The following is a 27634-nucleotide window of genomic DNA, read 5'->3' on the forward strand; positions in this document are numbered from 1 at the left end:
TTGGCACCAGGTAAACTCAGCGCTTATGACCGGGCCCCTGTTCCGCCAGCTCCTCTCCCCTGCAGCCTGCCCCCGTGTGCACGATGCTCCCTGCAGAGCTCATCTCACCGGCTCTCTGGGGCCAGGAGAGGGACCGAGTGCCACAGGCAGGACCATCCGCTGAGATCCCACAGCCCTCGCCCTCAAGGGCATGTATGTGCCACGGCCGGGGGAGCTTGGGAGAGGGGCTGTGACTGGGCGAGAGCCCCGGACGGTGAGGAATGGAGGGATCTGATTGGCTGGAGGCAGGGGCAGGTTCCCAAAAGGCCTTTAACGGTGTGTCTTTGCCTTTGTGTTACGCAGCCTCCGAAGAAATCTCCTTGCAGCTGCCTGCGAACGTCCTGGCGGGGTCTGAGCGGGCTCACGTGACTGTCCTGGGTAAGGAATTCCCCTGCCCCAGCCCTGCCAGGGCACGGTGCCCTTTGCCAGCCGGCCCGTCTGTGGCCCAGCGCTCTGATCAGAGAGGCCGGGGCATCACAGATGGAAAAGACCAATGAGGTCTAGTGGGTGTCTGGGCCCGGGACAGGACTGGTCCCTGCAGTCTGTGCTCCAGGGCCTCATCCCCAGTGAGGGGCAATAGACCCACGAGGTGATGCCATGAAGCTGTGCCAGGGCATTGGCGTCTTGGCCATTCATCACAACGTATCCACGTAACCCCACCAGGCCTGAATCGAACTGGGGGTTCTGGGCCCCTGCATGCCAGGGCTCCACTGACGTGGTGTTAGGGACGGGGCAGCTGTTGTGCAGCCTGGTAATTCTCTGCTCCCCTGACTCCCTTGGTGCCAGGAGACATAATGGGCACAGCTCTGCAGAACATAGACCGCCTGCTGGCCATGCCCTATGGCAATGGAGAGGAGACCATGGTCCAGTTCGCTCCAAACATCTACATCCAGCAGTACCTGGAGAAGAGCGGGCAGCTGAGCCCAGAGATCAGAGACAAGGCCCAGGAATTCCTCCAGAGCGGTGAGTGTCCTCCCGCCCCTGCAACCACCAGGGCATGGCGGGGCCATGTGAGGGCCCTGTCCATGCCACCTCTGGGGGCCAGGGAATAAGATCCTTGGCCTTTCCTCTCTGGGGCACCAGTCCCGAGGGCCAGGACATAAGGACTGTTTGACTCAGGGTTGAGGGAATGGGAGAGGAGCCCTTTCCCCTCTAGGGGGCGCTGGTTGGGATCCAGCCCCAGGTCGGGGCGCTGGAGCATTTGGGGGATCAGGGCCCTATTCAGCCTTAACGCCATCCCCCTATTCAAACTGACCCCTGGAATCTCTGAGTCTCAAGTGCCGTGGGGGAGGGAGGGCTAGCGGGCCCCATGGGGCGCAGACTGGGGGTGAGCGGATCCAGGACTCGCTGTCTCTCTCCCATCCCCACAGGCTACCAGCACGAGCTACTCTATAAACACAACGACGGTTCTTACAGCACCTTTGGGGAGAGCGACGCCAGGGGCAACGCCTGGTGAGGGGCCGCACGGCACGGGCGAGTCAGGGCTCTGGGTGGGCAGGGCCTACCGGGCTGCAGCCTGACCCCCAGCCCCACTGCTACTCCAGTCCTGCTCCCCACACAGCTCTGCATCTCATACTCTCTCCAAATCCCCCCCGTTCCCGTTCTGGGCTCCCCTGACAGCTCTGCTCACCCCCACAATGGTGACCCCCAGCCCCGTCCCCCACGCACCTCCCTCCTGGCCTGCAGCATCTCCTGCAGAATGTCCCTCTGACGGGGTCTCTCCCCGCCCAGGCTGACGGCCTTCGTGCTCAAGTCCTTTGGCCAGGCCAGGCCCTACATCTCCATCGACGAGAAGCACCTAGAGGACGCCCTAAGGTGGCTGCAGAGCCGCCAGCTGTTGAGCGGCTGCTTCTGCAGTGTGGCGAACCTGCAGGTGGGAGCCTGGGGGGATGGGCTGATGGGATGGGGGAGGAGGGGACAAGCTGGGGAAGGGGGTGGGGGCCCCTCAGGGCAGCTGGTTGTTGTGACCCGTTTCGGGTTGGGGGATTCCCCTGGGTTTTTAGTGACGGCTGAATGGCTGGAACGGCCGGGGCAGCGGGTTATTGCACCGAACGAGGGAGCAGCCCTGGCCTAGCCCCCCCTGGCTCCTGCACAGCCCAGTCTCCCCGCGGGCACCGAGCAAACCCCGCACTCATTGCCTGGCATAGAGAGCCTGAGGGGCAGGGCCCAGCCCAGCCCTGAAGTCATGTGACTCCCACAACTCCCCACGCGGCTCAGTCAGAAGGGCTGTCGCGGTGCATCATGGGAGACGTAGTCCGAAGGAGCCAAGTCCATGGGGGAGCGGGGGCATGAGGCCAGTCCAGCTGAATGTTGAACCGGTTCACAGTGGAAGGTTTTGGTTCAGGTCGCCAACCCAAGAGGCTGCAATTTGGGCCCTGCCGCCCCACAGCAGAAAATTGTGTTTTCATTTTCCCAACACAAATTGAAATGTTTCAGCAAAAGTAACATTTTCCTGCAGAGTTTTGGTTTTGTGGAAACTGCATCGTCTGCATCATCTGTCGAGAAATCATTTCAGCAGGAAATTCCCACCCAGCTCAAGTCGCAGCCCAATTCCTGCCAATGCCCCGGAGTTTGCAGGGAGCCGGGACTCTAAGGGAGGGGCCAGGGCTGTACCCGGCTGTTTGGGAGCTAGAAGGAGGCAAATCTTAGGCCAAGTCCAGATTCTGGCACGGGCGGGGGGAACGACTATTTAATAAGCAGGAACTTGCTCAGCGAATCCCTCAGCCTCCCAGAAACGGCCCCTGGTCTTCTCAGGAAATCTGGCAAATGTCAGTTCAAACCAACTTCCCAGCCTCTGGTTCCAGGGGGGCTCAGGTAGGATTTTATGCTGGGAGCCCAGTGCAGCCATGGCCATGGAGCCACTACTGCCTCTCCAAAACTAGCCTGTGGAACTCACTGCCACTGTGTGGCTTCCTTGGGTACTACAACTGGGGGCAGCTGCTTGGGACCCAGATGGGTCTGACAGGACCCAGCAGGAGGCAGGACCCAAACTCAGCCACTCGGAGCACTGGAGCCGGGTCTTCCCAGGACCAATGGGCCTGTCCGGGGCAGCGTTTCACCTGCTCCTGAGAACGTGCCCCTCAGCTTGGTCTGAGCCAACTCATGGTGTCTCCATCCCCCTCAGGGCGGCATGGTGGACGAGCTCTCTGTCTCGGCTTATATCACGGCGGCGCTGCTGGAGCTGGGGCAGCCGCTCATGGTGAGGCCAAGCCCGGCTGTCCCAGGGGAGGGGCCGGCAGGGTGTGGGGGGATCAGGGTGCTGTGGAGGGCAGTGGAGAGGCAGGTTGGTGGGGGGAGGGGAAGTTGCCAGGTCACTGGGCGATTGGTACCGAGGCAGGGGTCAGGGTGCTGTGGGGAGCAGCGGAGGAGTGGGTTGGTGGGGGGAGGGGAAGTTGAAGGTCGGGGGGGTTGGTACCAAGGCGGGGGTCAGGGTGCTGTGGGGAGTTGGGCTGGGGTGGGAGTAAGAGGAAGATTCAGCAGCTTGGGGAGGGGCTGGGCTGTTTCGGTGTCTAGTGCTGAGGGGAGAGGGTCTAGCGAGGCTTGGGGGGTGCGGGGGGTGGGGATGGGTCGGGGGAGGTGACGACAGGCTGGTAGGAGGGGGGATTAGGGCCCCATGGGGGGGTGCCGGAGGACGCACCCTGGCCCCAGTCGCAGGGCGGGTCTCCTCTGGCCGGCTCAGCCTGACGGTGAGTCTGTTCGGTGTCTCCCCCGTCCCAGGACCGCATGGTGACCAGGGCCCTCCAGTGTCTCCGGGAGTCGAGTACCAGCGACCTCTACACGCAGGCGCTGCTGGCCTACGCCTTCGGGCTGGCGGGGAGCACTGAGCTGCGGGACGCCCTCCTGCAGCGCCTGGCCCAGCACAGTGTCAGCGCCGGTACCGGCAGCACCTCGCTCTAGTGCTCCCCTCACTGCCGGCCTCTGGGCCCAGGGCAGGGCCAGCTGCCCCCCACGGCCCTGCCCACCCAGGGGCCCCCTGCCCCGGGGCCTCCTCAGCCTGGCAGGGAGCTGGGTCTCCGTGGCCCAGTCAGTCCGTGGTCTCTGCTGAGGCTGCCAGCGAGGGGCCGACGCGCTGGGCTCTGTCGTGGGGACACTTCTCCCCTCAGAGCTGGAGTGAGATCGTCCCACCATTTCCCAGGGCCCAGCGCACGGAGCGAAGGGGGGCGAGGCTGGGTCGCTGCCAGCCTGGGGGGATCGGAGCTGAGCGCCTAGAGGGGCAAAGCCCCGTGTCCCAACCCAGCCCTCTAAAGCGCCCGGGCCAGGAGCGTGACGGGTCCAGTGGGCTCCGAGCCGTGGGGCAGGGCCTTGCGTAGGCAGCTCCCAGGGGAACGGGCCGTAACCGAGCCGTGGGGAGATGCCGCAGGATCCCAGCCCCCATCCTGTGTTGGGAACATCCCAGCTGGGGAGTCCCTGCCCAAGGCTTCTTTGTTTGGCCTGGCTAATACTGGGAGGGGACAGTCTGCCCTGGGCTGGTGGCCGGCTAGGCCCTGCCATCTCTGGGAGAGGGGGTTGTACAAGGAAGGAAGTCTCTGGGTGCCCCCTTATCTGCACCAAGTTCCCCCCATGGACCCATGGGAGGCTGTGCACCCCCCAGCTCGTTTCCAGTGTGGAAAAATTGGAGAGTCCATGTGAAGGGCAACAAAAATGATTAGGGGGCTGGAGCACATGACTTATGAGGAGAGTCTGAGGGAACTGGGATTGTTTAGTCTGCAGAAGAGAAGAATGAGGGGGGATTTGATAGCTGCTTTCAACTACCTGAAAGGAGGTTCCAAAGAAGATGGATCTAGACTGTACTCAGTGGTACCAGATGACAGAACAAGGAGCAATGGTCTCAAGTTGCAGTGGGGGAGGTCTAGGTTGGATATTAGGAAACACTATTTCACTAGTAGGGTGGTGAAGCACTGGAATGGGTTACCTAGGGAGGTGGTGGAATTTCCTTCCTTAGAGCTTTTTAAGGTCAGGCTGGACAAAGCCCTGGCTGGGATGATTTAGTTGGGGTTGGTCCTGCCTTGAGCAGGGGATTGGATGAGATACCTCCTGAGGTCTCTTCCAACCCTGATATTCTGTGATTCTATGATTTCCCCAGCCTTTCCCTGCACAGATGCCCTTGGGTTTGTGGCGCTCCCTGCCTAGCCCCGGTGTGAGCGATGCAGCCTGGGACCAGCTCCCCATAGGGTGGGAGGTCCCATGGGAGGCCTGAGGCCCACTGTGGGTGCGGCTGGGGACGCAGGAGGTGGCGCTGCCCCATGTTGGTGCTGAGCTGAAGGAGCCCTCGGCATGAGGACAGGGGGTGCTGGGAGTCCCAGGTTGGGCCCCTCACACTCCTCATGAACATGCCCCAGTGGTCTCTGTGCGTCTCCTCAGCCCCATTCGAGCTCAGACTGAGCTGTGCTGGGAGCTGAGGCCTGGCGCGCTCAGGCCCTGGGGAGACGTCCCCCCACAGAGAGGAGCCACCTGCGTGGTCTGTGCGGCTCTGTCATGTCTTAGCTGAGGTGAAAAGTCCCTTCTCTCCAAGCCCCGGTGCAGTGACCGGAGCTGGTCTGTGCCTGCGAGTTGTGTGTGTCACTTCCTGCCCCACCCCGAGGTGGGTAAGAAGTGCTGGGAGCAGCACGTGGCTCCTGCCCCAGGGAGGAGAGAGGTGGGGGCTCTGCTCCCAGGGGCACCAAGGGGCCACCAGGCACTGGGGTGAAACAGCCCTTGGGTTACAGGACCTGTCTCCGAGGTCACAAAGACCCCGTGGAGGGGGTTGTTTCCCAGGCATCAGCACCATCCCTGCCCTTCACCTAGGTCATGCTCCCGTCCTGACCCAGCCCCGGGGGGCCCCGCACTCCCTCAAGGGCTCTCTGCCCCCCTCTAGCAGTGGTGGCACGAGCCATAAGCAGATTAAGCAATTGCTTAGGGCCCCAAGCAGCTCATGGGGCCCCCAGTTTGGTATTACCCCCAAAACCCGTTCATCTAATGTAAGTGGCCTGTTTACCATGGTGTTGGTTTGGGGGTAGGGGAAGGGGTTGGGATTGTGATGGGTTGGACCCTCCTTCTGGGATAGCACCTGGTGTACTGGGATTTCACCGAGCCTCTCCTGCTCTGCCAACCTGGGTTCCCTCTCCGTGCGTTGCTGAATTAGGCTCTCCGGCCTCTTGCAGCACACACACACAGGTAGGGCCACACCCTGCTGCAGCCACAGACTGAAGTCAGCTCTGTGCGAGAGGGCTCCCCCAGCACTCACGTCACACCCCTTTGGGAGATAAACACAGAATAATACTGTCTTGCACCGTATAGAAAAGTCTGCACAGCACAAGCTCATAAAAATCCGTCCTCTTCCTCAGCATGACGAGAGATGTGCCTGACTTCCTGTCCCCTCTCCCCCAGTTAGAAAGTTACAAACTGGGTTAGATTATAAACAAGAAATAAGTTTATTAACTACTTAAAGGTGAATTGTAAGGGAATATAAGAGAGAACAGCCAGAACAAAGCAGATTGCTGAGCAAATAAAACAAAGTACTCAAGCTAAGCTCAATGTACTTAAGAAAGTTACAAAAAAGTCCCAGGTAATGTTTAGTAACAGGTGACAAGACCACCTGACCTAGCAGTGTCACAGTTACAGCCCTGGACACTTCCCAGGAGGGAGAGAGATTAGTATCCTCATGGTCTTGTTGTTCCTTCCTGAGGGCCCATCAAATCTGATGGCCTGTCCTGGTGGGTGTCTTCCCAATACACCCCCACTTGTAATGGTTACATAGTCTGTATGCCTAACTGTAGATGCAGAGATGATACATGCATGCGAATTGGATAATCACATTCAGTAAATCAGAACCTTTCCAATGAAAGCTCACATGAGCCATTTTGCGTAACGTGTATCTCAGTGACGTCATATTCGTCTCATAAGCATATTTTCATAAAGAATAGGGAGTGCAACGTCCCAGGGCTAGTTCTTGGTTTGTGGATATAATGCAGCTAATATTTGTAATGGGCTGGTGGGGGGGTGGGAGGAATATTCCTGTTAGGGCCCCCTTGGGTTAGCACCACCTTTGCCCCTAAGCGGCCGCACCACATAGGTTTAGGGGGTCACTTGCAGCCAGTGAGCCACCGGGGCTGAGCAACAGAGGCTCAGGGGTTTCGAGTCAGAGATCGAGGGTTCAGTCCCTGCTGATGACCCACCCAGGGGTGTTGGGTAGCCCTGCTGTGTGCTGTGAATCACCTGCTGTGTCCTGCCCCAGAGGTGGCTGCATTCAGTGGGGAGCAGGAGTCCCTCTGGTCTGGGAAGCCTCTGGGGCCCCTTTGGAAGGCAAACAGGTGACCCACTGTGTTTTAACTGCAGCCGTGGGGCTGCCCTTCCCTCGGCCCCTCTCCTAGGGGAACAGCTCCACTGGTGGGGGAAGCCCAGCTCCTACGGGAACGAGGCCCCATCGGCGGAGGCAATGACGGCTTACGTGCTCCTGGCCTATCTCTCCCTGCCCAACGTGTCTGCTGCCGACATGACGACCGCCACCCAGATCGTCCGCTGGCTCAGCAAGCAGCAGAACCTCTACAAGGACTTCGCCCCAACACAGGTAACACCCCTGCCCTCGGGCAAACCAGAGCTGGGGGCCTGGTGGAGGAAGGGGCTGTGATGAACTGGGAATGTTCTTAGTGTTCTTTGAATGCCGAGTGGGGAGTGTTGGCCTGGGAAGGCTGCAGGGGAGTTTTGCTGGGACTGGCTGCATTGGGGATGGGAGACTGTCCTTGAGGGAGGCTACCTGAGCATGTAACATGAGATCCCAGGAGGAGGGTTGGAGGCCAGGGAACAACCTCTGCCCGGTAATCTGGACAAAAGGTTGGGGAGGAGCCGGGGGGAGGCTGAGTGAGAGGCTGGAGGGAGTTTCAGTTTGGAGCTGTCTGGGAAAATGGAGGGGAGCCCAGATGGGGCTCTGACCTCCCAACGGGGCTCTGGCCTCCCTGGAGCCCCACAAGAGGGACCTAACAGAGGGATTCTGTTGTCTGTACCTGCAAGGCCTGTCTTGGACTTTGTTCCTGTCATCTAAATAAACCTGTTTTACTGGCTGGCTGAGAGTCATGGTGAATTGCAGGAAGCTGGGGGTGCAGGGCCCGGTCTCCCTCACACTCCGTGACAGGGGCCAGAAGCCCCCCGGGGGCTGCATCTCCGCAGTTGAGCCGGGGCCCTTCCTAGGAGAGGGAGTCCTGGGTGCAGAGCCCCCTGCCCTCAGGGGCTGAGAGCTGGGGTCCCGATCCTGCTGCAGTGAGTCTGAGCCGGGCTCCTCTCCCCAGAGCGTGACAGCAGCTCGGTGACTCTCCTCCCCAGGACACGGTGGTGGCCCTGCAGGCCCTGGCCAAATACGCAGCCCTGACGTACAGCGCGAGCGGGGCTGTGTCGGTGATGGTGAGCTCCCAGGCCGGGGCCCGGCAGCAATTCCACGTGGACAACGCCAACCGGCTGGTGCTGCAGCGAGCGGCCCTGCAGGAGATCCCCGGGCAGTACACGGTGCAGGCCAGCGGCAAGGGCTGTGCCTTTGTGCAGGTGAGTGCAGGAGCCCCTGGGGCCCAGCCGGCCCAGCGGTGACTGGCTGTGCCCTTGCCCTGCCCCACGGCGCCTGGCTCTGGGCCCAGGCTCTGATCTGCGGTGGCGGAGGCAGCAGGCTCTGCCCCAACCCTCTTGCTTGTCTCCCAGCTGATCCTGCGCTACAACGTGCCGCCCCCAAAGAGCGCCGCGACCTTTGACCTGCGGGTGGAGACGGAGCCGAAGGAGTGCACCGAGAACGCCACATCCCGCTTCAGCCTCGTGCTGCACGCCCGGTACGAGCCCCAGCCCCCACCCCCGCTGGGTCCGAGCGCCCGGGGGCAGGGGCAGGCCCCAGGCAGCGGGGAAATGGCCGGGGCAGAGCCGCCCCACTGCAGGAATCGATCGCCGGGGGAGCCATCCCCCCACAGGGCTCGGGGCAGAGGCGGGGGCCCCTTGGAATGTGCCAGGGGCTAAAGGCCTGGTTCCGGGGTTGTTCTAATGGACAGTCGCCTCCCAAGCAGCTCCTGGGTCCGGGACCCTTGCTTGGGAGCTCGGGGCTGGCCGGGGGCTAGCGGGGCTCACAGCCCAAAGCAGGCAGAGGCATTAGAGACGCCTGCAGGGCCGAGAGGCCTCCCCTCCCCGTCCACCCCCCTGGGGTCTGTATCCCGGGCAAACCCCGACCTCAGCCAACGGCTCCTGTTGCAGGTACAGCGGGGAGCGCCCAGCCACCAACATGGCCATCATCGAGGCCAAGCTGCCGTCCGGCTACATCCCCGTCCAGAGCTCCCTGCGGCAGGTGAGCTTCCCAGGGAGGAGAACAGGCCAGGCCAGTCACACAGCATGAAACCAGGGGCTGATCCATGGGGGAGAGCCCAGACCCCCAGGAGAGCACAGATTGCAGCTCTGACCCCCAGGGGGAGCTCCCCCTGCAGAGCCCTGCCCCCTGCCATGGGGCACTGTGCAGCCCTGGGTCTCCCATCCAGTCACTGAGCAGGTCCTGACCCTGCTTAGCTCCCCTACAACACAACACAACGCCCATATCTAGACTCCCGCCCCTCCCCCAGCGGACACCCAGTGCTCAGGTGTGACTGGCATGGCGGGTGGCAGCCAGGCCCCTCAGTCACGGGGGCTTTTGGTGCCCAATGTCCCAGCCCCCAGTAGAGCAGTGACTCCGGCCCCAGCCCCTCCGTTCCTGGCTCAGCCGTTTCCTCCCTCTGCTCCTAGCTGGAGAAGCAGCCTTTGGTGAAGAGGCTGGAGGTGCAGAACGACCAGGTGACGCTCTATCTGGACCAGGTGAGTGCAGGCGGCTCGGGGCTCTGGGGGCCTGGTGTGAATGGGGAGGGCGTGTCCTGCCCTGGCTCCACCCCCATTACAGCTGCTCTCATGGGCTCTGTGTCACACGCAGGGTGAGGGCTCACTGAAATCTCCCCTGATTCCAAGTGTAACCCTTCTGCCCCTCTGAGTTGGCAGCAACAAGAGCCGGGTTCAGTATCCAGGGGTTCCGTTTCAATGATGCAATGAAAAACCGGCTCAAGCCCCCACCCAGTGACCTGGGACAATTACATACCACCTCCCCCCCCCCCCCCCGGCACCTCTAGGAGGCAATAGTTCCCCTCTTGCAAGCAGGGAGTCTGAGTGTAGCAAAATCCTTTTAATAAAGGAGGGAAACAATGTGGCATCATATTGGGGAAACACCACAAACAGGATTCATAACATAAACCATGAGCAAAAGACCCACCAAGTTTGTTTGGCAATGTCCTTTTCCCCTTAGGGTCTTAAGGCCAATCACCCCAAAGTCCAACAACCGAAAAGTCTCTGTCCCTGGTCAGTGCCGCCCCAAAGTTCAAAAATTTATCTGCAGAGTTTTACCCCCTAGCCTGGGTGGAAATGGGGGGGGGGGCACACAGGGTGTTAATGGGCACCTTACGTGGTCCGAGGCCAACTGCCCCGCCTTTCCGTGGGGTTCTGCTGCAGCCTTCATCATGGATGGCTCCACTCCACCAACCGCCTGTGAGCCACTCCAGCCGTCCCCACAAACCACTCCGCTCGCTCACTGCTCTGGTCCGACCCTCCTACAAACTGCTCTGTTCTACCAGCTGCTTAGGAATATATCATCAGGCTCCCCCACTAGTTAACACAGCATTCAGCTCAGTAAGTTTAGCTCTTTTAGTGATTTCAGCTTGTAGTAGGGGACTTCCAGTGCTGCTGCACCATTGACCCAAAGTGAATTCAGCTTAGCAGCTTCTAGCTAAATTTCTAATAAAATCAAATTAACTCTGTTGTTCAACAATGGAGAAAAGAGAAGGTACAGTTAGTGTTCCAGGCTCTCAAAGGGGGCCCATACCATCAGCTATACATACCAGTCTCTCTCAGTTCACTGGTTTTTGGAACCCATGGTCCTTGTCTAGCGAGTGCTACTTAGTTGATGGTGAGACCCTCTGTCATAAAACCAGTTCATAGTCCCTCAGTCACATAATCAGGGTAACAACACTTTATTCCCCCTGCCCCAATAACAGAGAAATTGGGGATCCCACAGTTGTCAAAGTGACCATTTTAGACTGTCGTGGGCTATGCGAGGCGGGGTGGGTGTGCCTATGCAAACAAGCTCAGCCCCTGAAATTCTTTTCCACACTCACCATAATTCACCACCAGATGTCAGGGTAGAGCTCATCCTGACTCTGCTTACACAAGTGACCCGTTTCCATAAAGGACGGGGAGATGGGACCAGACTCAGCCAAACCCCAGGGAGGGCCGTGAACGGAGCTCCGGGGAGCTCCGGGTTGTGGGGCTGGAGCTGGGCCCTCAGTGTGATGAAAGGGGGTGGAGCAGGGATTCGGGGGGAGCATTTTAAGGTAATAAAAGGAGATATATCAATCTTCTAGAACTGGAAAGGACCTTGAGTCCAGCCCCCTGCCTTCCCTAGCAGGACCAATTTTTGCCCCAGATCCCTAAGTGGCCTCCTCAAGGATTAAACTCACAACTCTGGGTTTAGCAGGCCAATGCTCAAACCACTGAACTATCCCTCCCCTCACTGCTCCAAGTTGCAGGGGCAGGGGAAAGTGGCTGGGCCAGGCCAAGCCTCGGGGAGGAGGGGGTTTGAGGTGCCAGTGGAGACGTTCAGCCCAGGCGCTCGCTCTGTCACTCTCTCAATAGCTGACGGAGGAAGCGGAAAGTTTCACCTTTTCCCTGGAGCAGGATTTCCCTGTGAAGAATCTCAGAGCAGCCCCAGTGAGACTGTACGATTACGAGACTGGTGAGTCCTGCCCAGGACCTGCCACCTTTACAGCCGTTCTCCTGGGCTCTGTGGCACAACCAGTGCCTGGTTTAGGGTGGTGCAGTCCCCCTGCTCCCTGTGACCTGTCCCCATGGCGGATCTCAGCCCCCTGCTCGGGCCTGGGCGCGGCTTTCGGGCAGAGGCTGGCAGCCGACCCACCGTGGGCCTGCGGGGGTCAAGCTGGAGACACCTGCTGGGGGCGTGTTCCCGGGTTCGATCTGTGGGGTCGCTCACCGCGAGGGACACGGGAGCCGTGTGCTCGTCGGGCTAGTGGGGAGGGTGCGGCTGGTGTAACTGGGGCCGTCCCAGCAGGAGCAGGCGAGTCCCGCCCCTTCAGGGCCCCCCACAGTTCCCCTGCCATCCAGCTCCTCAGACGCTCCCAGAATCCTTTGTGCTGGGCCAGGAGATGGCAGGACGGTTTCCCTGGGTGTTTTCAGGGGCGACTCAGTGGTGATTTTTGGGCCTGTCTGACTTACTCGGAGATGGGGGATGGGAGAGAGCGCACAGCCCCACTCAGACAGCTGGGGGTGACCTCCCACTGCCTTCTAGGGCTCAGACCTACAGCAGGGATCCCCTGGGGCTGGGGGAACAGACTCTGCCTGTGTGGGATGGGGGAGGGGTTCTCATCCCCCCACTGGGTCTCTCCTCCATTCCTTACATCCCTTGCTGTTGCAGGTGAACACACAGAGGCTGAGTACAGCGCCCCCTGTGGCTCAGGTAGGTGTGATGCACCCACACACAACTCCAGTCCCTACAGCTTTATGGGTGGGGGAGTCCATGGGCCGGAGAGGTCTGTGTGTGTTGTAGACGGCAAAGGAGGGGGAGATGGGAGCATGGATCCCACCAGGACCATGTGTGTGAGTGGGGGAGAGACCTCGGGGGGAAAGGGTCTATGTGGGGCACAAGGGAATCTGTCTTGAGGGCAGGGGGTGACTGAGGGAGAGTCTTATTGGGGGTTTAGAGAGTTCTGGGGGACCATGTCCACAGGTGTCTGCCGGGTGTGGGGGGTGATTTTGATCCTGTCTCAGGGGATGTTTGTGTTTCTTTAAAGCCCCTGATGCCGACACGATGGAAAATTCCCACTGAAGCCCCCACCGGTGCTGGGCAGCCCCCTCCCCTCCCGTCCCGAGAGCCCCGCACCGGCAGCCAGACACCCCAGGATCGGGGGGGGGGGCACATGGACAAGCCTTCTCTCAGCTGCTGCTTCTGGGACCCTCTGCCCTATTCCCTGGCCCTGGGCTGGAAGGAGGCTGCAGCCCCGCAGTCGAGACACGGACTCTTAGCGCCTTCTTCTGCCAACGCCCCCGAGCTCACTCTGGAAACATCCCACCTGCTCCTGTGACAAGTCACCTCAGAAATGAGGGGGATGGGGGGAGATTAGCGCAAAAACGAACGGACACTTTGGGCAGGGTCAGTTCCCCGGGTGCCCCTGCCAACAGCTCCCCCCGCTGCAGACAGCTGCCCCCGTGCAGACAGCTCCCCCCCCGCAGACAGCTCCCCCCGCTGGGTCAGTATCAGGGACCAGCCCACCTAGGACCAGCTGCTGGCCTGCTCCCTAACTGCACTGCTAGCCCAGATTGCAATGGACAGAGCACCCACGGCCCCTGCCTCGCTCACCCTCTAGAGCCTGGTCACATCCATTGTGTCAGCAGCACCTGGGGACCGCCCCCTCCTTTGCCCCCCCCGCGGTAGCTTTTGCAACCCTTTTCCTTTCACCCATGCAGCGAGTTAGTAGTTCTCAGCCTCAGCTGCCTGGTCCCAGAGAGCAACCCTTGCAGTCCCATTCCCAATTGTACGTCACGCTACGGAAGTGGTTGCTCCGTTTGTCTCTGGCCCCACCGAGGGGCTTTTGGAAGCTGTGGTTCATGCCCAAACACCTTTGCTGAGAGGATCCAGAAGCGAGGAGGATCCTGGAGAGAGTAAGGCCAGAAATTCCAGGCCAACATACCAACACGTGGCCAGATTTCTCAGCGGTCAGCATGCCAGGTGCAGGTGAGGGTCTGGGGCCTGCCATGTGCAGATCTGTCCCCCAGCCAGGGGAGGAAGGCAAGGGGGTGGAGTCCAGGAGTTTGGAGGCAAAGGGGATGTCGGGTCTTGGCTTGTCCCCAGCCCATGGAGGAGCCGCTGCCATGCCCAGCTTCTTTTTTCAGGCCATTTTATTTCCCAAACATGAGCAAAACCAACAAAACAAATCCTCAGCCCGCGCTCAGGGATTTCCTCCTTTGCCTCTCAGTCCCTCCTGCTTCAGGGCCTTTGGCAGGATTCTTCTGTGCCCCTCTGACAGCGCATCACCTCCCAGAGCGTTTCCCCCAGCACGTTGCCACCGCCTCCTGCTCCGTGAGCATCCCCCGCCCTTACTGCCAGCCTGGCTATCCAGAGCCCCAGGTGCTGCCCCACTCTTGTGATTGGCCACACTGGGAGCCCCTGTTCTAGCAAGGGGAGCTGGACCTGCTTCATTTGCAGAGCCAGCTACCCCGGGACAGGGGAGCAGATGGGGAGGTAGCCACAGGGGGGCAGAGGGAAGGAGTCTGAGCTTAGAGGAAGCAGTTGAGGGAAAGGAGCCAGAGGGGGGTGATTTTGAAGTTGAGAGTGAGAGACGGTGCCAAGGCCTGGGCGGTGTGTGCACCCCCACCCCGTTTGGGGAGCCCAGCCGCCTGCCCCGCCTCTTTAGCCCCAGGCCCTGTCCCCACTCTGCCCCTCCTGCGCTGTCGCAGGCCGGCACTCCCCTCCCCCGGCACACTTCTGGGCTGCCTACAAACCCCCAGCCATGTTTCCAACACATGATTTCCTCATCCATGGACTACATGTAACTCAAATGCACCCCCCCTCCCCCCAGTCATGTCATTGTTTCTAGGTGTAGGATTACAGCGGAGTCGCAGGAAGACACTGTCAGGTTCTTCTTTTTCACATCCCAGCACGTTTTGGCAAGAGTGAGCGAGTTCCTAATAAAACTTAAAGCTGGAAAGTTTGTTTCACTGTTTGCTTCCCCCTCGCCATGTTGAATTCCAGGTGGGGCGGGAGGGCGCCAAGGTGCTGGCGTGCAAACCGCCATTAGCGATACACGCTGCTAGCCTGCTCGTGTCGTTAAACCGGAAATCCCTCCCATTCGTGTATTAATAGCTACAGACATGGAGCCAGAAACTCACCTGGCGCTGGGGCGAGTTCTACCTCTCCCATATCTGCCGCGGGTTTCCCAGCAGGCTGCTCCTGTGTGCTCCTCTGAGTACAGCCCCAGGACGTGCTGCTGTGGCAGCAAAGCCTCCTCAGGGACCAGTGTCTCTCCAGAGTCACATCAGTGGCCTGATGTAGCCACTGCTGCCTCCGATGCTGATTCTGGGGTCAGCAGGTCTCCAGCTGTCACCACTGACAGCTCCATGCTCGGTGTGGTACCCAGCACTGAGCGACTGAGGCCAAAAGGGACCATGCTGATCATCTGGTCCAGCGGTTCTCCAACTGTGGGTTGGGACCCCAAAATGGGCCGTGACTCCATTTTAATGGAGTTGCCAGGGCTGGCATTTGACTTGCTGGGGCCTGGGGCTGAAGGTGGTGGGGCTAAGGCTGGGGCTAAGGTCATAGGCCCCCTGCTTGGGGCTAAAGCCCTTGGGCTTCTGCTTTGGCCCCCTACCCTGGGCGGTGGGGCTCAGGCCTCAGTCCCCCCTCTTGCCAGAAGGGGGTCGCAATGCAATGACGTTTGAGACCCCCTGATCAAGTCTGACCTCCTGCACACGGCAGGCCCCAGAACCTCACCCACCCACCTTTGGCTGAGTTACCTAACTCCTCATATCTTGATTTAAGTTACAGAGAATCCACCAATTACTCTACTTCAAACCACTAAGTGTCCCACACTGCAAAGGAAGGTGAAATCTCCCCAGGGTCTCTGCCTGGGGGAAAATTCCTTCCCGCCCCCAAATATAGCCATCAGTTAGACGCTGAGCATGTGGGCGAGACCCACTAGCCAGACAGGTAGGAAAGAATTTACTGTAGTTACGCTGAGCCCTCCCCATCCAGTGCCCCACCTCCGGTTGTTGGAAACACTTGCTAACAGCAGTCACACATGGGCCATAGGCCATTGCAGGCAACCGCCATACACTTATCAAGCTCAGTCTTGAAACAAGTTGGGTTTTTCCCCCCATTACTCTCCTTGGAAGACTGTTCCAGAACTTCACTCCTCTGATGGTTAGAAACCATCGTCTAATGTCAAGCCTAAACTTCTTGATGAGCAGTTGACATCCATTTGTTTTGTGCCAGCAGTGCCCTTTAACTTAACTCCTCTCCCTCCCCGGTGGTTAACCCTCTGATGAATTCATAGAGACCAATCAGATCTCCCCTCAGCCTTTGTTTTGGGTAGGTTAAACAAGCCAAGCTCAAGTCTCCTCTCATAAGGTAGGTTCTCCATTCCTCTCCTCACCAGCGAAGTCCGAGTTGAGCTTACCTCAACTGCAGGTTTTTCCTCATAGTTTTAGTTAGTTGTAGTAGTTTAGTTTTTTTTAAAAATTGTTGTAAGGACCACTGTCCTTCCAGTTTTTCTCTGTGGGGAAATTTAGATGGCTGGAAAGTTATGCCGAGCTCTCCCATTTTTAAACATTGCCTTTTGTGCAGGGAGGTTATCCCGGTGAGCGACGGGCATCCCCAGTATGTTCGTTGCCTCGGGGAGTCACACAGCCACAAAAAGTGTAATTTTCACCTGGCCTTAAAATCCAGAGCCAGAAAGAACCGGGAGATTAAACTGTGCGACCTAATGATGGAGAGCTCCCTCCGTCTGGCTTCTGACCCGGGCCAGGGGACCGTCTGCCCCCCACGTACACCAGTCTCGGAGCAAGTTAGCCGCTTCAACCATTTCAGCACAACACTCTCCTAGAGTTTCTAAGAGGAAGACTCAAGGATCCTCTCAAAAAGACTTTAGGAAACGGAGCTCGGGTTCCCCAGATAGGGAATGTCCTTCAGAGGAACCCTGGTGGCTGAGTGAGACATCTACTTCAGCGCCTGCCAGTTCCTGACTTGGTTCCCACAAGGCTGCAGCTTCCTCAGGTGCTGAGAGCCCCAGGAAACCCAAAGATTCTAAGGGTTCTTCTTCGAGTGATTGCTCATATCCATTCCAGTTAGGTGTGCGCGCGCCGCGTGCACGTTCGTCAGAAGATTTTTACCCTAGCAACCCCAGTGGGTCGGCTGAGCGCCCCCTGGAGTGGCGCCATAACGGCACCAGATATATACCTCAGCCGACCCACCTGACCCTCAGTTCCTTCTTACCACGGTTGTTGGAACAGTGGAGTGCAGCTTGCCTGCTAAACCCAGGGTTGAGAGTTCAATCCTTAAGGAGGCCACTTAGGGATCTGGGGCAAATATTGGTCTTGCTAGTGAAGGCAGGGGACTGGACTCAATGACCTTTCAAGGTCCCTTCCAGTTCTAGGAGATTGGTATATCTCCAATTATTACCTCCGCTTCCCTAGCTTCCTCATAGTTCTTCTCTTGTGAAATTGTACATAGTTATTATCTTCGTTTTAGTTTTTTCTTGTTTTCTTTTATTAGTTTCCATCAGTTTTAGAGTTATATTAGTTAGCGGGTTCGGGGATTAGCCCCTTCCCGCGCCCGGGACTGGAGTGCATGCCCGGCTCCCCGGGTTTCAAGCCGTGCTCGGCCTATGCCTACAGGAGACCCACATAGCTCCTGTTTAAAGTGCCTGGGAGAGTCGCACTTATCTTCTAAGTGCCCAATTTGCAAGGCTTTCAAGCCACACACCAAGAGAGAGAGAGACATCAGGCTCAAACAGCTCCTCATGGAGGCAGCCTTAACCCCTCCGGCTTCGGCACCATCCACTGTTCCATCAGACTCTCGCAGTACTTCCTCGGCACCGGGCCACTCTTCTCTGCCCAAACCGAGAGCACCTTCGGCGCCGAAATCGACCCCGACACGCTCTCTCTCGCCAAAGGCGAAAAAAGCGAAGGCCGCTGCCACCTCGGCACCGCCTGCTTTGAGGCTGCAGAGTGCGCCCCGACCGGACCGCCCGGCACCGAAGCCTGCCGCAGCACCGACAGTACCGGCACCGGTAATTCTGCCAGTACCGTCGACTCCGGACCCACAGAGGCCGTCGAGTCCGGATCCTGTGTCCTCCCCGGCACCGGCCGCGGTAGAGCTCACATTGCCATCAACTCCTGAGACCTTCACAGCGGCAAAGGACCTCATTGCTTTAACGGACCCAGCAGTGCCTCCACCCCCGGCACCGCCGGTGCGGGCGCCCCGTTCTATCGGCAAGCTGGCACTGCTCAAACCGCCTCCTGGCACCAAATCGGACCAGCACCGCTCCCGCTCCAGGTCTCACGAGCGTTCATGGTCCCACCGCAGATCTCATTCCCAGCGTCGATCCCAACGCCGCTCGCAGTCCCGACACCGCTCTGCCATGCGGCGCCGGTCAGACTCACGGCACCGGTCCTTCTCCCGCTCTCCGACTCGTCACTCACGGCACCGATCCAGATCCCGGTGCCGATACGGACGCCGTGCCTCTCGAAGCCATTCTCATCACCGAGAGTGGAGATCACGGTTGACCTCCCGGCACCGTGCCGGTCGTAGGTCCCGTTCTCGCTCTCGCTCTTAATGCTACACTGCCTCCCGGCACCGGTCACCAGAGCGGAGGGGAACAAGATCAGTCGGCACCTCGGCGCAGGGCTTCTCCGCCCCTCCATGGCCCTCCAGGCACGCGTCGGCATCATCACAGGCCGACAGCTATTATGTGGACGAGCATGACCCTCAGGTGCCCTCGGGAATCTTCCAGGAGGCCCAATACACAGACCAAGACCCTCGTCAATGGGGTTTTTGGACTCCTTGGGCTTACCATCAGGCCCAAGGCGCTCCTCTGCCTCCCACCCACGCAGTACCATCAGAAGCGCGCATCCCAGAGGCTACTATAAGCCGCCCCCAAGCTGAGATGGATGTACCACCACCCCTTCAGCCTGCTCCGGAGCCTCCTCTTCCCAGGACCCAGAGGCTGGGCAGGACACCATCATCCCGGGGGTATCTTCTTCCTCCTCCCCGAATGAAGCAGTAGCGGGGTCTTTGTCTTCAGGGCCCCCTCCGATTGATTTGCGGGCACACCAGGATGTCCTTCGGAGGGTGGCGTTACGCATGGACCTCCAAGCAGAGGAGGTGTCGGAGGTGGACGACCCGGTGGTCACCATTTTGTCAGCAGACGCCCCAACCAGGGTGGCCCTGCCATTCATTAAGACTATTCAAGCGAATGCTGACCGCTTTTGGCAGGCACCGGCCTCTATTACTCCCACAGCCAAAGGGGTGGAACGCAAGTATATGGTTCCCTCTAAGGGATATGAGTATTTGTACGTCCCCCCTCCCCCCTCGTCGCTAGTGGTCCAATCCGTCAATGACAGGGAGCATCACGGTCAGCAAGCTCCGGCGCCTAAGTCTAAAGATGCAAGACGAATGGACTTGCTGGGCCGCAAGGTCTACTCTGCGGGTGCCCTACAGCTACGAGTGGCTAACCAGCAGGCCTTATTGAGCCGCTACGGTCATGACACGTGGGCCGAGGTGGAGAAGTATAAAGAACTGCTTCCCCAGGACTCGCGCCAGGAGTTCGCAGCCTTCGTGGAGGAAGGTTAAAAGGTGACTCGTACATCGTTACAAGCCTCCTTGGATGCTGCCGATTCAGGAGCCCGAACTCTAGCCTCCGGCATTACCATGCGACACATCTCCTAGCTGCAGAGTTCGAATCTTCCCCCCAAATTACAATATACTATCCAGGACCTTCTCTTTGATGGCAAGGGATTGTTCTCCGAAAAGACGGACTCCAGGCTCCAAAGCCTGAAGGATAATAGGGTTATTATCCGCACATTGGGGATGCACACCCCTGTGACCCAGAGACGTCAGTTCCGTCCACAGCTTAACCGGCCTTACTTTATGCCCCGGTACAGGCAAGACTCCGGTCGACGTCGCGGTCGAGGGGGACGTAGACGACAGCCTGGTCCACAACCGTCCCAAGGTCGGGCCCCATCTAAGCCATCGCGGGACCAAAATCGTCATTTTGAAGATGCACCCGGGGACGGCCTACCAGCTCTTATTCAGGATCCTTTCCCTCCTTTTTCCAACCGTCTTTCCTACTTCCTCCCAGCGTGGTCCCGGCTGACCTCCAATGCCTGGGTCCTCCGCACAGTGGAACGTGGATATCACCTCCAATTCGTTTCACCCCCACCTTCCCACCCTCCTTTCCGGTCCCTCTTCAGGGACCCCTCTCACGAGCAATTCCTCTTACAGGAAGTGCAGACGCTCCTCGCTATCGGAGCGATAGAGGAGGTTCCAGACGAGGAAAGAGGCAAGGGATTTTATTCCCGTTATTTCCTGATCCCCAAGTCCAACGGGGGCCTCAGGCCCATTCTAGACCTGCGAGACCTCAACAAATACATGCTAAAGTTGAAGTTCCGCATGGTCTCCTTGGGGACCATCATTCCTACCTTGGATCCTGGAGACTGGTATGCCGCCCTCGATATGAAGGACGCTTATTTTCACATCGCCATCTTTCCACCGCACAGGCGCTTTCTACGATTTACAATCACCTTCACTTCCAGTTTGCGGTCCTCCCCTTTGGCCTATCCACGGCCCCAAGGGTATTTACGAAGTGCATGGCCGTCGTTGCCGCCCACCTCCGTCGGCGCGGCATCTCTGTTTTTCCCTACCTAGACGACTGGCTCATCAGGGGGGATTCGCGGACCCAAGTGCAGCACCATGTAGCCGTGATCAAAGACTTGTTCACGCGGCTGGGCCTGGTCCTCAATGTGGAGAAGTCCATCTTAACACCCACCCAGAGGCTGGACTTCATAGGGGCCACCCTGGACTCCACTCTAGCCAGGGCTTCCCTACCTCAGCTTCGCTTCCAGGCTCTCACACAGATCATTCAAGGGCTTCTAACCTCCCGCATGACCTCGGCCCGTACCTGCCTCCGCCTCCTGGGTCACATGGCGGCTTGCACCTACGTAACCAAGCATGCCAGACTCCGCCTTCGCCCTCTACAGATGTGGCTCAACTCGGTATATCGTCCGAACAGGGACCCCCTAGACACCCTGCTCACCGTTCCAACGAGCACCCTTCGCTCCCTGGACTGGTGGCTGACCCCATCCCAAGTGTGTGCAGGGGTGCCATTCCATCAGCCTCAGCCTTCGCTTTCCCTGACGACGGGCGCCTCGTCCCTCAGATGGGGGGCCCACCTCGGCCACCTTCGTACGCAGGGCCTCTGGTCACTGCAGGAGTTGAAGCTACACATCAACGTCAGGGAGCTATGCGCAGTGCGCCTCGCTTGCCAGACATTCCAGAATCAACTCAGTGGCCGTTGCGTCTCAGTCTTTATGGACAACACAACGGCCATGTATTATATCAACAAGCAAGGGGGAACTCGCTCTTCCCCACTCTGCCATGAGACGATACAACTGTGGGAGTTCTGCATAGCCCACTCAATAGACCTAGTGGCGTTTTTCCTCCCAGGCGTGAACAACACCTTAGCAGATCGCCTGAGCAGATCTTTTCTCTGCCACGAATGGTAGCTGAGACCGGACGTCGCCCATACAATTTTCCAACAGTGGGGGTTTCCCCAGATAGACCTGTTCTCATCTCGAGTGAACCGGAAATACCAGGATTTTTGCTCCTTTCAAGGCCTGTCACCGGGGTCCCTGTCGGACGCTTTTCTCCTTCCATGGAATCATCTACTCTACGTATTTCCCCCGTTCCCCCTTGTCCACAGAATCCTGCTGAAGCTCCGACAAGACAGAGCACATCTCATCTTGATTGCGCCAGCGTGGCCCAGGCAGCACTGGTACACCACACTGCTCCGTCTCTCCATAGCCAGCCCAATTCCTCTGCCGCTTCACCCAGATCTCATAACCCAAGATCACGGCAATCTCCGTCACCCAGACCTGACGGCCCTCCACCTCACGGCGTGGCTCCTGCGTGGCTAGACGAGTCGGAGTTGCGCTGCTCTGCTCCTGTACAGCATGTCTTGTTGAGCAGCAGAAAGCCTTCCACTCGCTCTACTTACCTAGCCAAGTGGAAGCGCTTCGCTTGCTGGGCTCAGGCGCACAACGCTTGCCCTTCGGAGCTCCCTATCCCAGTTGTCCTCGACTACCTCTGGTCCCTGAAACAGCAAGGCCTAGCATTGTCCACCCTGAAGGTACACTTAGCGGCCATATCCGCTTTCCACCCAGGAGAGAATGGTCACATGGTTTTCTCTCATCCATTATCTGCTAGATTCCGGAAGGCCCTCGAGCGTCTCTACCCTCATGTGCACCACCCGACTCCTACCTGGGACCTAAACCTCGTCCTCAATAGGCTCAGGTCTCCACCCTTTGAGCCGTTGGCCACCTGCTCGCTGCTGTACCTGTCCTGGAAGACGGACTTTTTGGTAGCCATCACATCAGCTAGGCGGGTCTCTGAGCTCCGGGCGCTCATGGTGGACCCGCCCTACACTGTTTTTCATAAGGACAAGGTACAGCTGCGACCGCATCCAGTGTTCCTCCCGAAAGTGGTATCGGCCTTCCACAAAATCAGGACATCTTCCTCCCAGTTTTCTTCCCGAAACCGCATGCATCTTCCCGCAAGCAGCAGCTTCACTCTCTCGACCTTCGTAGGGCGCTGGCTTTCTATATAGATCGGACAAGACTGTTCCGCAAGTCCCCCCAACTGTTCGTTGCAGTTGCCAACCGCATGCAAGGTCTTCCCATTTCATCGCAGAGGATCTCCTCGTGGCTGACAGCGTGCATACGCACCTGCTATGACTTAGCTCATATTCCCTTGGGCCATCTCACCGCCCACTATACCAGAGCCCAGGCTTCATCCGCCGCCTTTCTGGCTCACGTGCCAATACAAGAAATATGCTGTGCGGCAACCTGGTCATCGGTTCATACCTTCGTCTCTCACTATGCTCTAGTCCAGCAGTCTCGAGATGATGCAGCCTTTGGCTCCGCAGTCCTACATTCCGCCATATCTCTCTCCAACCCCACCGCCTAGGTAAGGCTTGGGAATCACCTAACTGGAATGGATATGAGCAATCACTCGAAGAAGAAAAAATGGTTACTTACCTTTGTAACTGTTGTTCTTCGAGATGTGATGCTCATATCCATTCCACACCCACCCTCCTTCCCCACTGTCGGAGTAGCTGGCAAGAAAGAACTGAGGGTCGGGTGGGTCGGCTGAGGTATATATCTGGTGCCATTATGGCGCCACTCCAGGGGGCGCTCAGCCGACCCATTGGGGTTGCTAGGGTAAAAATCTTCTGACGAACGTGCACGCGGCGCACGCACTCCTAACTGGAATGGATATGAGCAACACATCTCGAAGAACAACAGTTACAAAGGTAAGTAACCGTTTTTTCCAGCTCAGGAAGATCTTTGGTTGTCTCCATTGGGGAATCAGGGTGACAAAGGAGAAGTCTGCCTCTTCTAAGTCGGTACTGGTAGAATCAGCCAGGCCCTCAGTACCTAACCTTTTGGTACCGCCGAAAACCAGGCTAACGGCTAGTGAACATTCCTCAGAATGCAGAAAGCCTACGATATTGTCTGCTTCCTCTGTCGCAATCACCGTTGCTCAGGCTGCTTCCTCAGTACTGCCACCACGTCGGTACTGCAGGAGTTTAGCTTTTCACAGGGCCTTCCGGCAGCAGAGATACCTGACTCGCCTTTGTTTGGTACTGATCCATTTCGGTACCGAGGTCTCCAGACATTCATCAATGGAATCACCACATTCTTCTACTGGTGCGCCACCTCTACAAAGTGACATGGACGGTGATGATGATGATGGGGATGTCTCATCAGTCTCATACATTTCAGTAAAGAGCTCTACTCTTTGCTATCAGAGGAATATTTTTCTGGAGAATTCTAGGGAGATGGAACATATTCATGAAAGAAACATTCAAGTTCCATTCTAGTGATGAGAGCACCCAAGAGTGCTCCTACCTATGGCATTTTGTACCCCCGGCACTCTTGGGTGCTCCCAACTAAGCTGTACGGGCCCCCGATTGGCCGTACTGGGATCCATGGGCAGCATACCAGTGCCACCAAGTTTATAAAGAAAGGAAATGTCTTGATTTAATTAGTGCACATCATATTTGTCTGCAACACTGATGTTTAGAATCACCAGCTACCAGGCGTTCCCATGATGAGATATACTCATACCACGAGTCAAATATCCTACCCTAGTTTGGGGCCTCAACTTAGTGCTAATGTGCCTTACAGGACCTCCCTTTGAGCCAGTTCCCTTCTTGACTTATCAATGAAAATGGCATTTCTGCTTGAAGAGTTGGGTAGACGAGGGATCTGATGGCAAACCCTCCACCCCCTTCACAGTATTTTTTAAAGACAAGGTCACATTGCATCCACATCCCAAATTCTTACTGGAGATGTCCTCAGATTTCCACATTAACCAGTCTACTCATCTTCCAGTTTTCTTTCCTAAACCACACCTGAATGAGGAGGATGTATTACGTACCCTTGATGTCAAAAGGACATTAGCCTTTCCCTTGGACAAGACTAAGCCATTAGAAAATCTCCCAGATTGTTCATGTCGGTTGTGGGCAGATCGAAGGGATCTCCAATTCCCAAGCAAAGACTCTCTAGATGGATCTCTGACTGCATTACATTTTATCAGTCACCTGATCGCCAACCTCCTAGATTATTCACTTGTTCAGCGAGCTCTCTCACTACTTCAGTAGCCTCTCAAGAACTTTCCCATTGCTGAAATATGTAGACCTGCAATTTAGACACCCACCCCCCACATACCTTTTCGGAATATTATGCAATAATTTATGACTCAGCTTCTGATGCTGTGTTTGGCTCTGCTTTTCAGTCTTCAGTTTTGGACTCAACTCTGAAGACCCCACTCCCCTTAGAGGGTACTGCTTAGTAGCCACCTGAAGTGGAGCACTCAGAGCAGTGGTTCTCAACCCCGGCCCGTGGGCTGCTTGTGGCCCAATCAGCACACAGCTGTGGCCCATGTGACATCCTAAGGGCCATACAGATAGAATATATATTGTGTGAATGAGGCCCACATAACACAGAGAGCTGCATATGCAGCCCACAATGGTATATAAGTTGAGAACCACTGACCCATAGGGACACTACTTGAAAGAGAAACCACTCACCCTGTGCAGTAACTGTAGTTCTTCAAGATGTGTGTCCCTACAGATACTCCACTACCTCATAGACTCATAGACTTTAAGGTCAGAAGGGACCATTACGATCATCTAGTCTGACCTCCTGCACAACGCAGGCCACAGAATCTTACCCATCCACTTCTATAACAAATCCCTAACCTATGTCTGAGTTATTGAAGTCTTCAAATTGTGGTTTGAAGACCTCAAAATGCAGAGAATCCTCCAGCAAGTGACCCGTGCCCCATGCTGCAGAGGAAGGCGAAAAACCTCCAGGGCCAATCTGCCGTGGAGGAAAATTCCTTCCCGACCCCAAATATGGCGATCAGCTAAACCCTGAGCATGTGGGCAAGACTCACCCGCCAGCACCCAGGAAAGAATTCTCTGCAGTAACTCAGATCCCATCCCATCTAACATCCCATCACAGACCACTGGGCATACTTACCTGCTGATAATCAAAGATCAATTGCCAAATTAATTGCCAAAATTAGGCTATCCCATCATCCCATCCCCTCCATAAACTTATCAAGCTTAGTCTTGAAGCGAGATATGTCTTTTGCTCCCACTACTCCCCTTGGAAGGCTGTTCCAGAACTTCACTCCTCTAATGGTTAGAAACCTTCGTCTAATTTCAAATCTAAATTTTCTGATAGCCAATTGATATCCATTTGTTCTTGTGTCCACATTCCTCTCCCTCCCTAATATTTATCCCTCTGATATATTTATAAAGAGTAATCATATCCCTCCTCAACCTTCTTTTGGTTAGGCTAAACAAGCCAAGCTCTTTCGGTCTCCTTTCATAAGACAGGTTTTCCATTCCTCGGATCATCCTAGTAGCCCTTCTCTGTACCTGTTCCAGTTTGAATTCATCCTTCTTAAACATGGGAGACCAGAACTGCACACAGTATTCCAGATGAGGTCTCACCTGTGCCTTGTATAACAGTACTAACAACACCTTATCTCTACTAGAATACCTCGCCTGATGCATCCCAAAACCGCATTAGCTTTTTTAACGGCCATATCACATTGGCGGCTCTTAGTCATCCTGTGATCAACCAATACTCCGAGGTCCTTCTCCTCCTCTGTTACTTCTAACTGATGTGTCTCTTCACAAACTCATCGGCCAGCCGCGCTGTATGTCGCGGGTTTTCTGGCTTTTTGTCCCTCAACCACAGGTTGGACGGGCACCGCTCATACAGTTGCTCCGGTACAATCAGTTTAACCAGGTCCCCCTTCGTCTGGGCCCCATCTGCCCACTTGCTGGCGTACCCCTCCATGCGAATGGCTAGTTGCAGATATGAGACCTCAGGGGTTTTATCCTGACCCCGGAATCTCTCCCGGTACATCTCAGGAGTCAGCCGAAACTCGCACAGCAGGGCCTTTTTGAATAGTTTGTAGTCCCCTTTCTCCTCCTCTCCCAGCTGGCGGTACAATGCCACAGCTTTGGGGTCCAGTAAGGGGGTGAGAACCCGGAGCCTGTCCGCAGGATCTACCTGGTGCGGCTCACAGGCCATCTCAAAAGGCATCCAGGAAGTCATCCATGTCCTCCCCCTCCTTACACTGGGCCAGGATGCACTTATCAAAGCTCCGCGCCGTCCTGGGCCCTCCCTCACTCACCGCAGCCAGAGGCTCACTGCTCCTTAGCCTGGCCAGCTCCAGCTCATGCTGCCTGTCTCTCTTTCTCCTCCAGTTCACACTGCCTTTGTCTCTCTTCATGTGGCCTCTGTTTCTCACGATCCTCCAGCTCTCTCATTTTTAGCCCCCATTTCAGCCGCGTCTGCTCCACAGATGCTGAGTGTCGCCGGGAGGATTCTCTGCTGGCCAGGGGTGTCACGGTGCCCTCGGTATTCGCTGGGCTCACTCCCACCCTTCCCCTAGGCATAGAAAGAAGGGGTCTCAGGAAGCCCTCAGCAGCCGGCTGACCACTCCCAGCTGTGACAGACACTGGTGCCTGTGCTGCATCTGCCAGGCTGCTTCCCTCAGAGCCAGGGATTAGTTCATTCGACTGATCTCCCTCCTCCAGCTGGGCAATCACAGGTGAGCCTCCCACTGCGCAACCCCCTCTGCTTGCACAGCTCCACCAGGTCACTCTTAAGGCACTTGGCAGACATCTTCCTGCTGGCCACTCGCAGGCCAGGGTGCTCGCCTGTCACGGACTCACAGATCGTGCCCACTCGTGGCCCCGTGCGGTCCGTGGGGGGTGCCCCTCTCCCAGTGCAACAGCCCTTCTCGGGGGTCCACTCTCTCTCGGGGTCAGACCCCTCCACCTCCTGGAGCCGCACCTCTCTGAGCCTTAGCACGTCTGTCTCTGCCGTGGGCCCCCTCAGGGAGTCCACGCGCCCTGGACCCTCCGGGCCTCCTCACCCCTGAAGGGGTTGATGCAACCCTGTTCTCTAGACTGGAGTGACTCTCAGCCAGCATAAAACAGGAAGGTTTATTGAGAGTTGAACACAGCACAGGAAACTCTCAGGGCCTCAGGCCTGGCCTCTCTCAGCCCAGCACATCCCAGTGTCCCTGCATCCAGGTGGGCTCTGCCTGCTTCCTCTCGCCAGCCCCGAGTCCCCCTGCTTCCCAGCTGGGCCTCTGATATCCCTGGCCCCAAGCCACCTCTGTCCATTGTCTTCTCTCCAGGTAAACAGGAAGGCCTGGGTCTCCTCTCCTCTCAGCCCGTCTCTGGCTAGAACCGGCTGGTCAGGT

At 57.4% G+C, this 27634-nt stretch overlaps 1 protein-coding gene across 1 annotated transcript in view; it reads left to right on the top strand.

Annotated features, from left to right (window-relative positions):
• Window positions 1-12978, top strand: part of LOC123356578 (alpha-2-macroglobulin-like protein 1) — a 49450-nt gene extending 36472 nt beyond the window's left edge. The window contains exons 24-37 of the mRNA XM_044999944.1: window positions 343-417; window positions 826-1002; window positions 1410-1491; window positions 1771-1912; window positions 3164-3238; window positions 3757-3913; window positions 7389-7585; window positions 8335-8550; window positions 8701-8825; window positions 9238-9328; window positions 9757-9825; window positions 11686-11785; window positions 12482-12523; window positions 12858-12978. Coding sequence (XP_044855879.1) covers window positions 343-417; window positions 826-1002; window positions 1410-1491; window positions 1771-1912; window positions 3164-3238; window positions 3757-3913; window positions 7389-7585; window positions 8335-8550; window positions 8701-8825; window positions 9238-9328; window positions 9757-9825; window positions 11686-11785; window positions 12482-12523; window positions 12858-12892 — 1583 coding nt within the window. The 3' untranslated portion in view covers window positions 12893-12978. The remainder of the gene's footprint in view (window positions 1-342; window positions 418-825; window positions 1003-1409; window positions 1492-1770; window positions 1913-3163; window positions 3239-3756; window positions 3914-7388; window positions 7586-8334; window positions 8551-8700; window positions 8826-9237; window positions 9329-9756; window positions 9826-11685; window positions 11786-12481; window positions 12524-12857) is intronic.
• The last annotated feature ends 14656 nt before the right edge of the window (window positions 12979-27634 follow it).

Source organism: Mauremys mutica, chromosome 25 (genome assembly GCF_020497125.1).
Source record: "Mauremys mutica isolate MM-2020 ecotype Southern chromosome 25, ASM2049712v1, whole genome shotgun sequence".
In the NCBI taxonomy this organism is placed as follows: Eukaryota; Metazoa; Chordata; order Testudines; family Geoemydidae; genus Mauremys; species Mauremys mutica.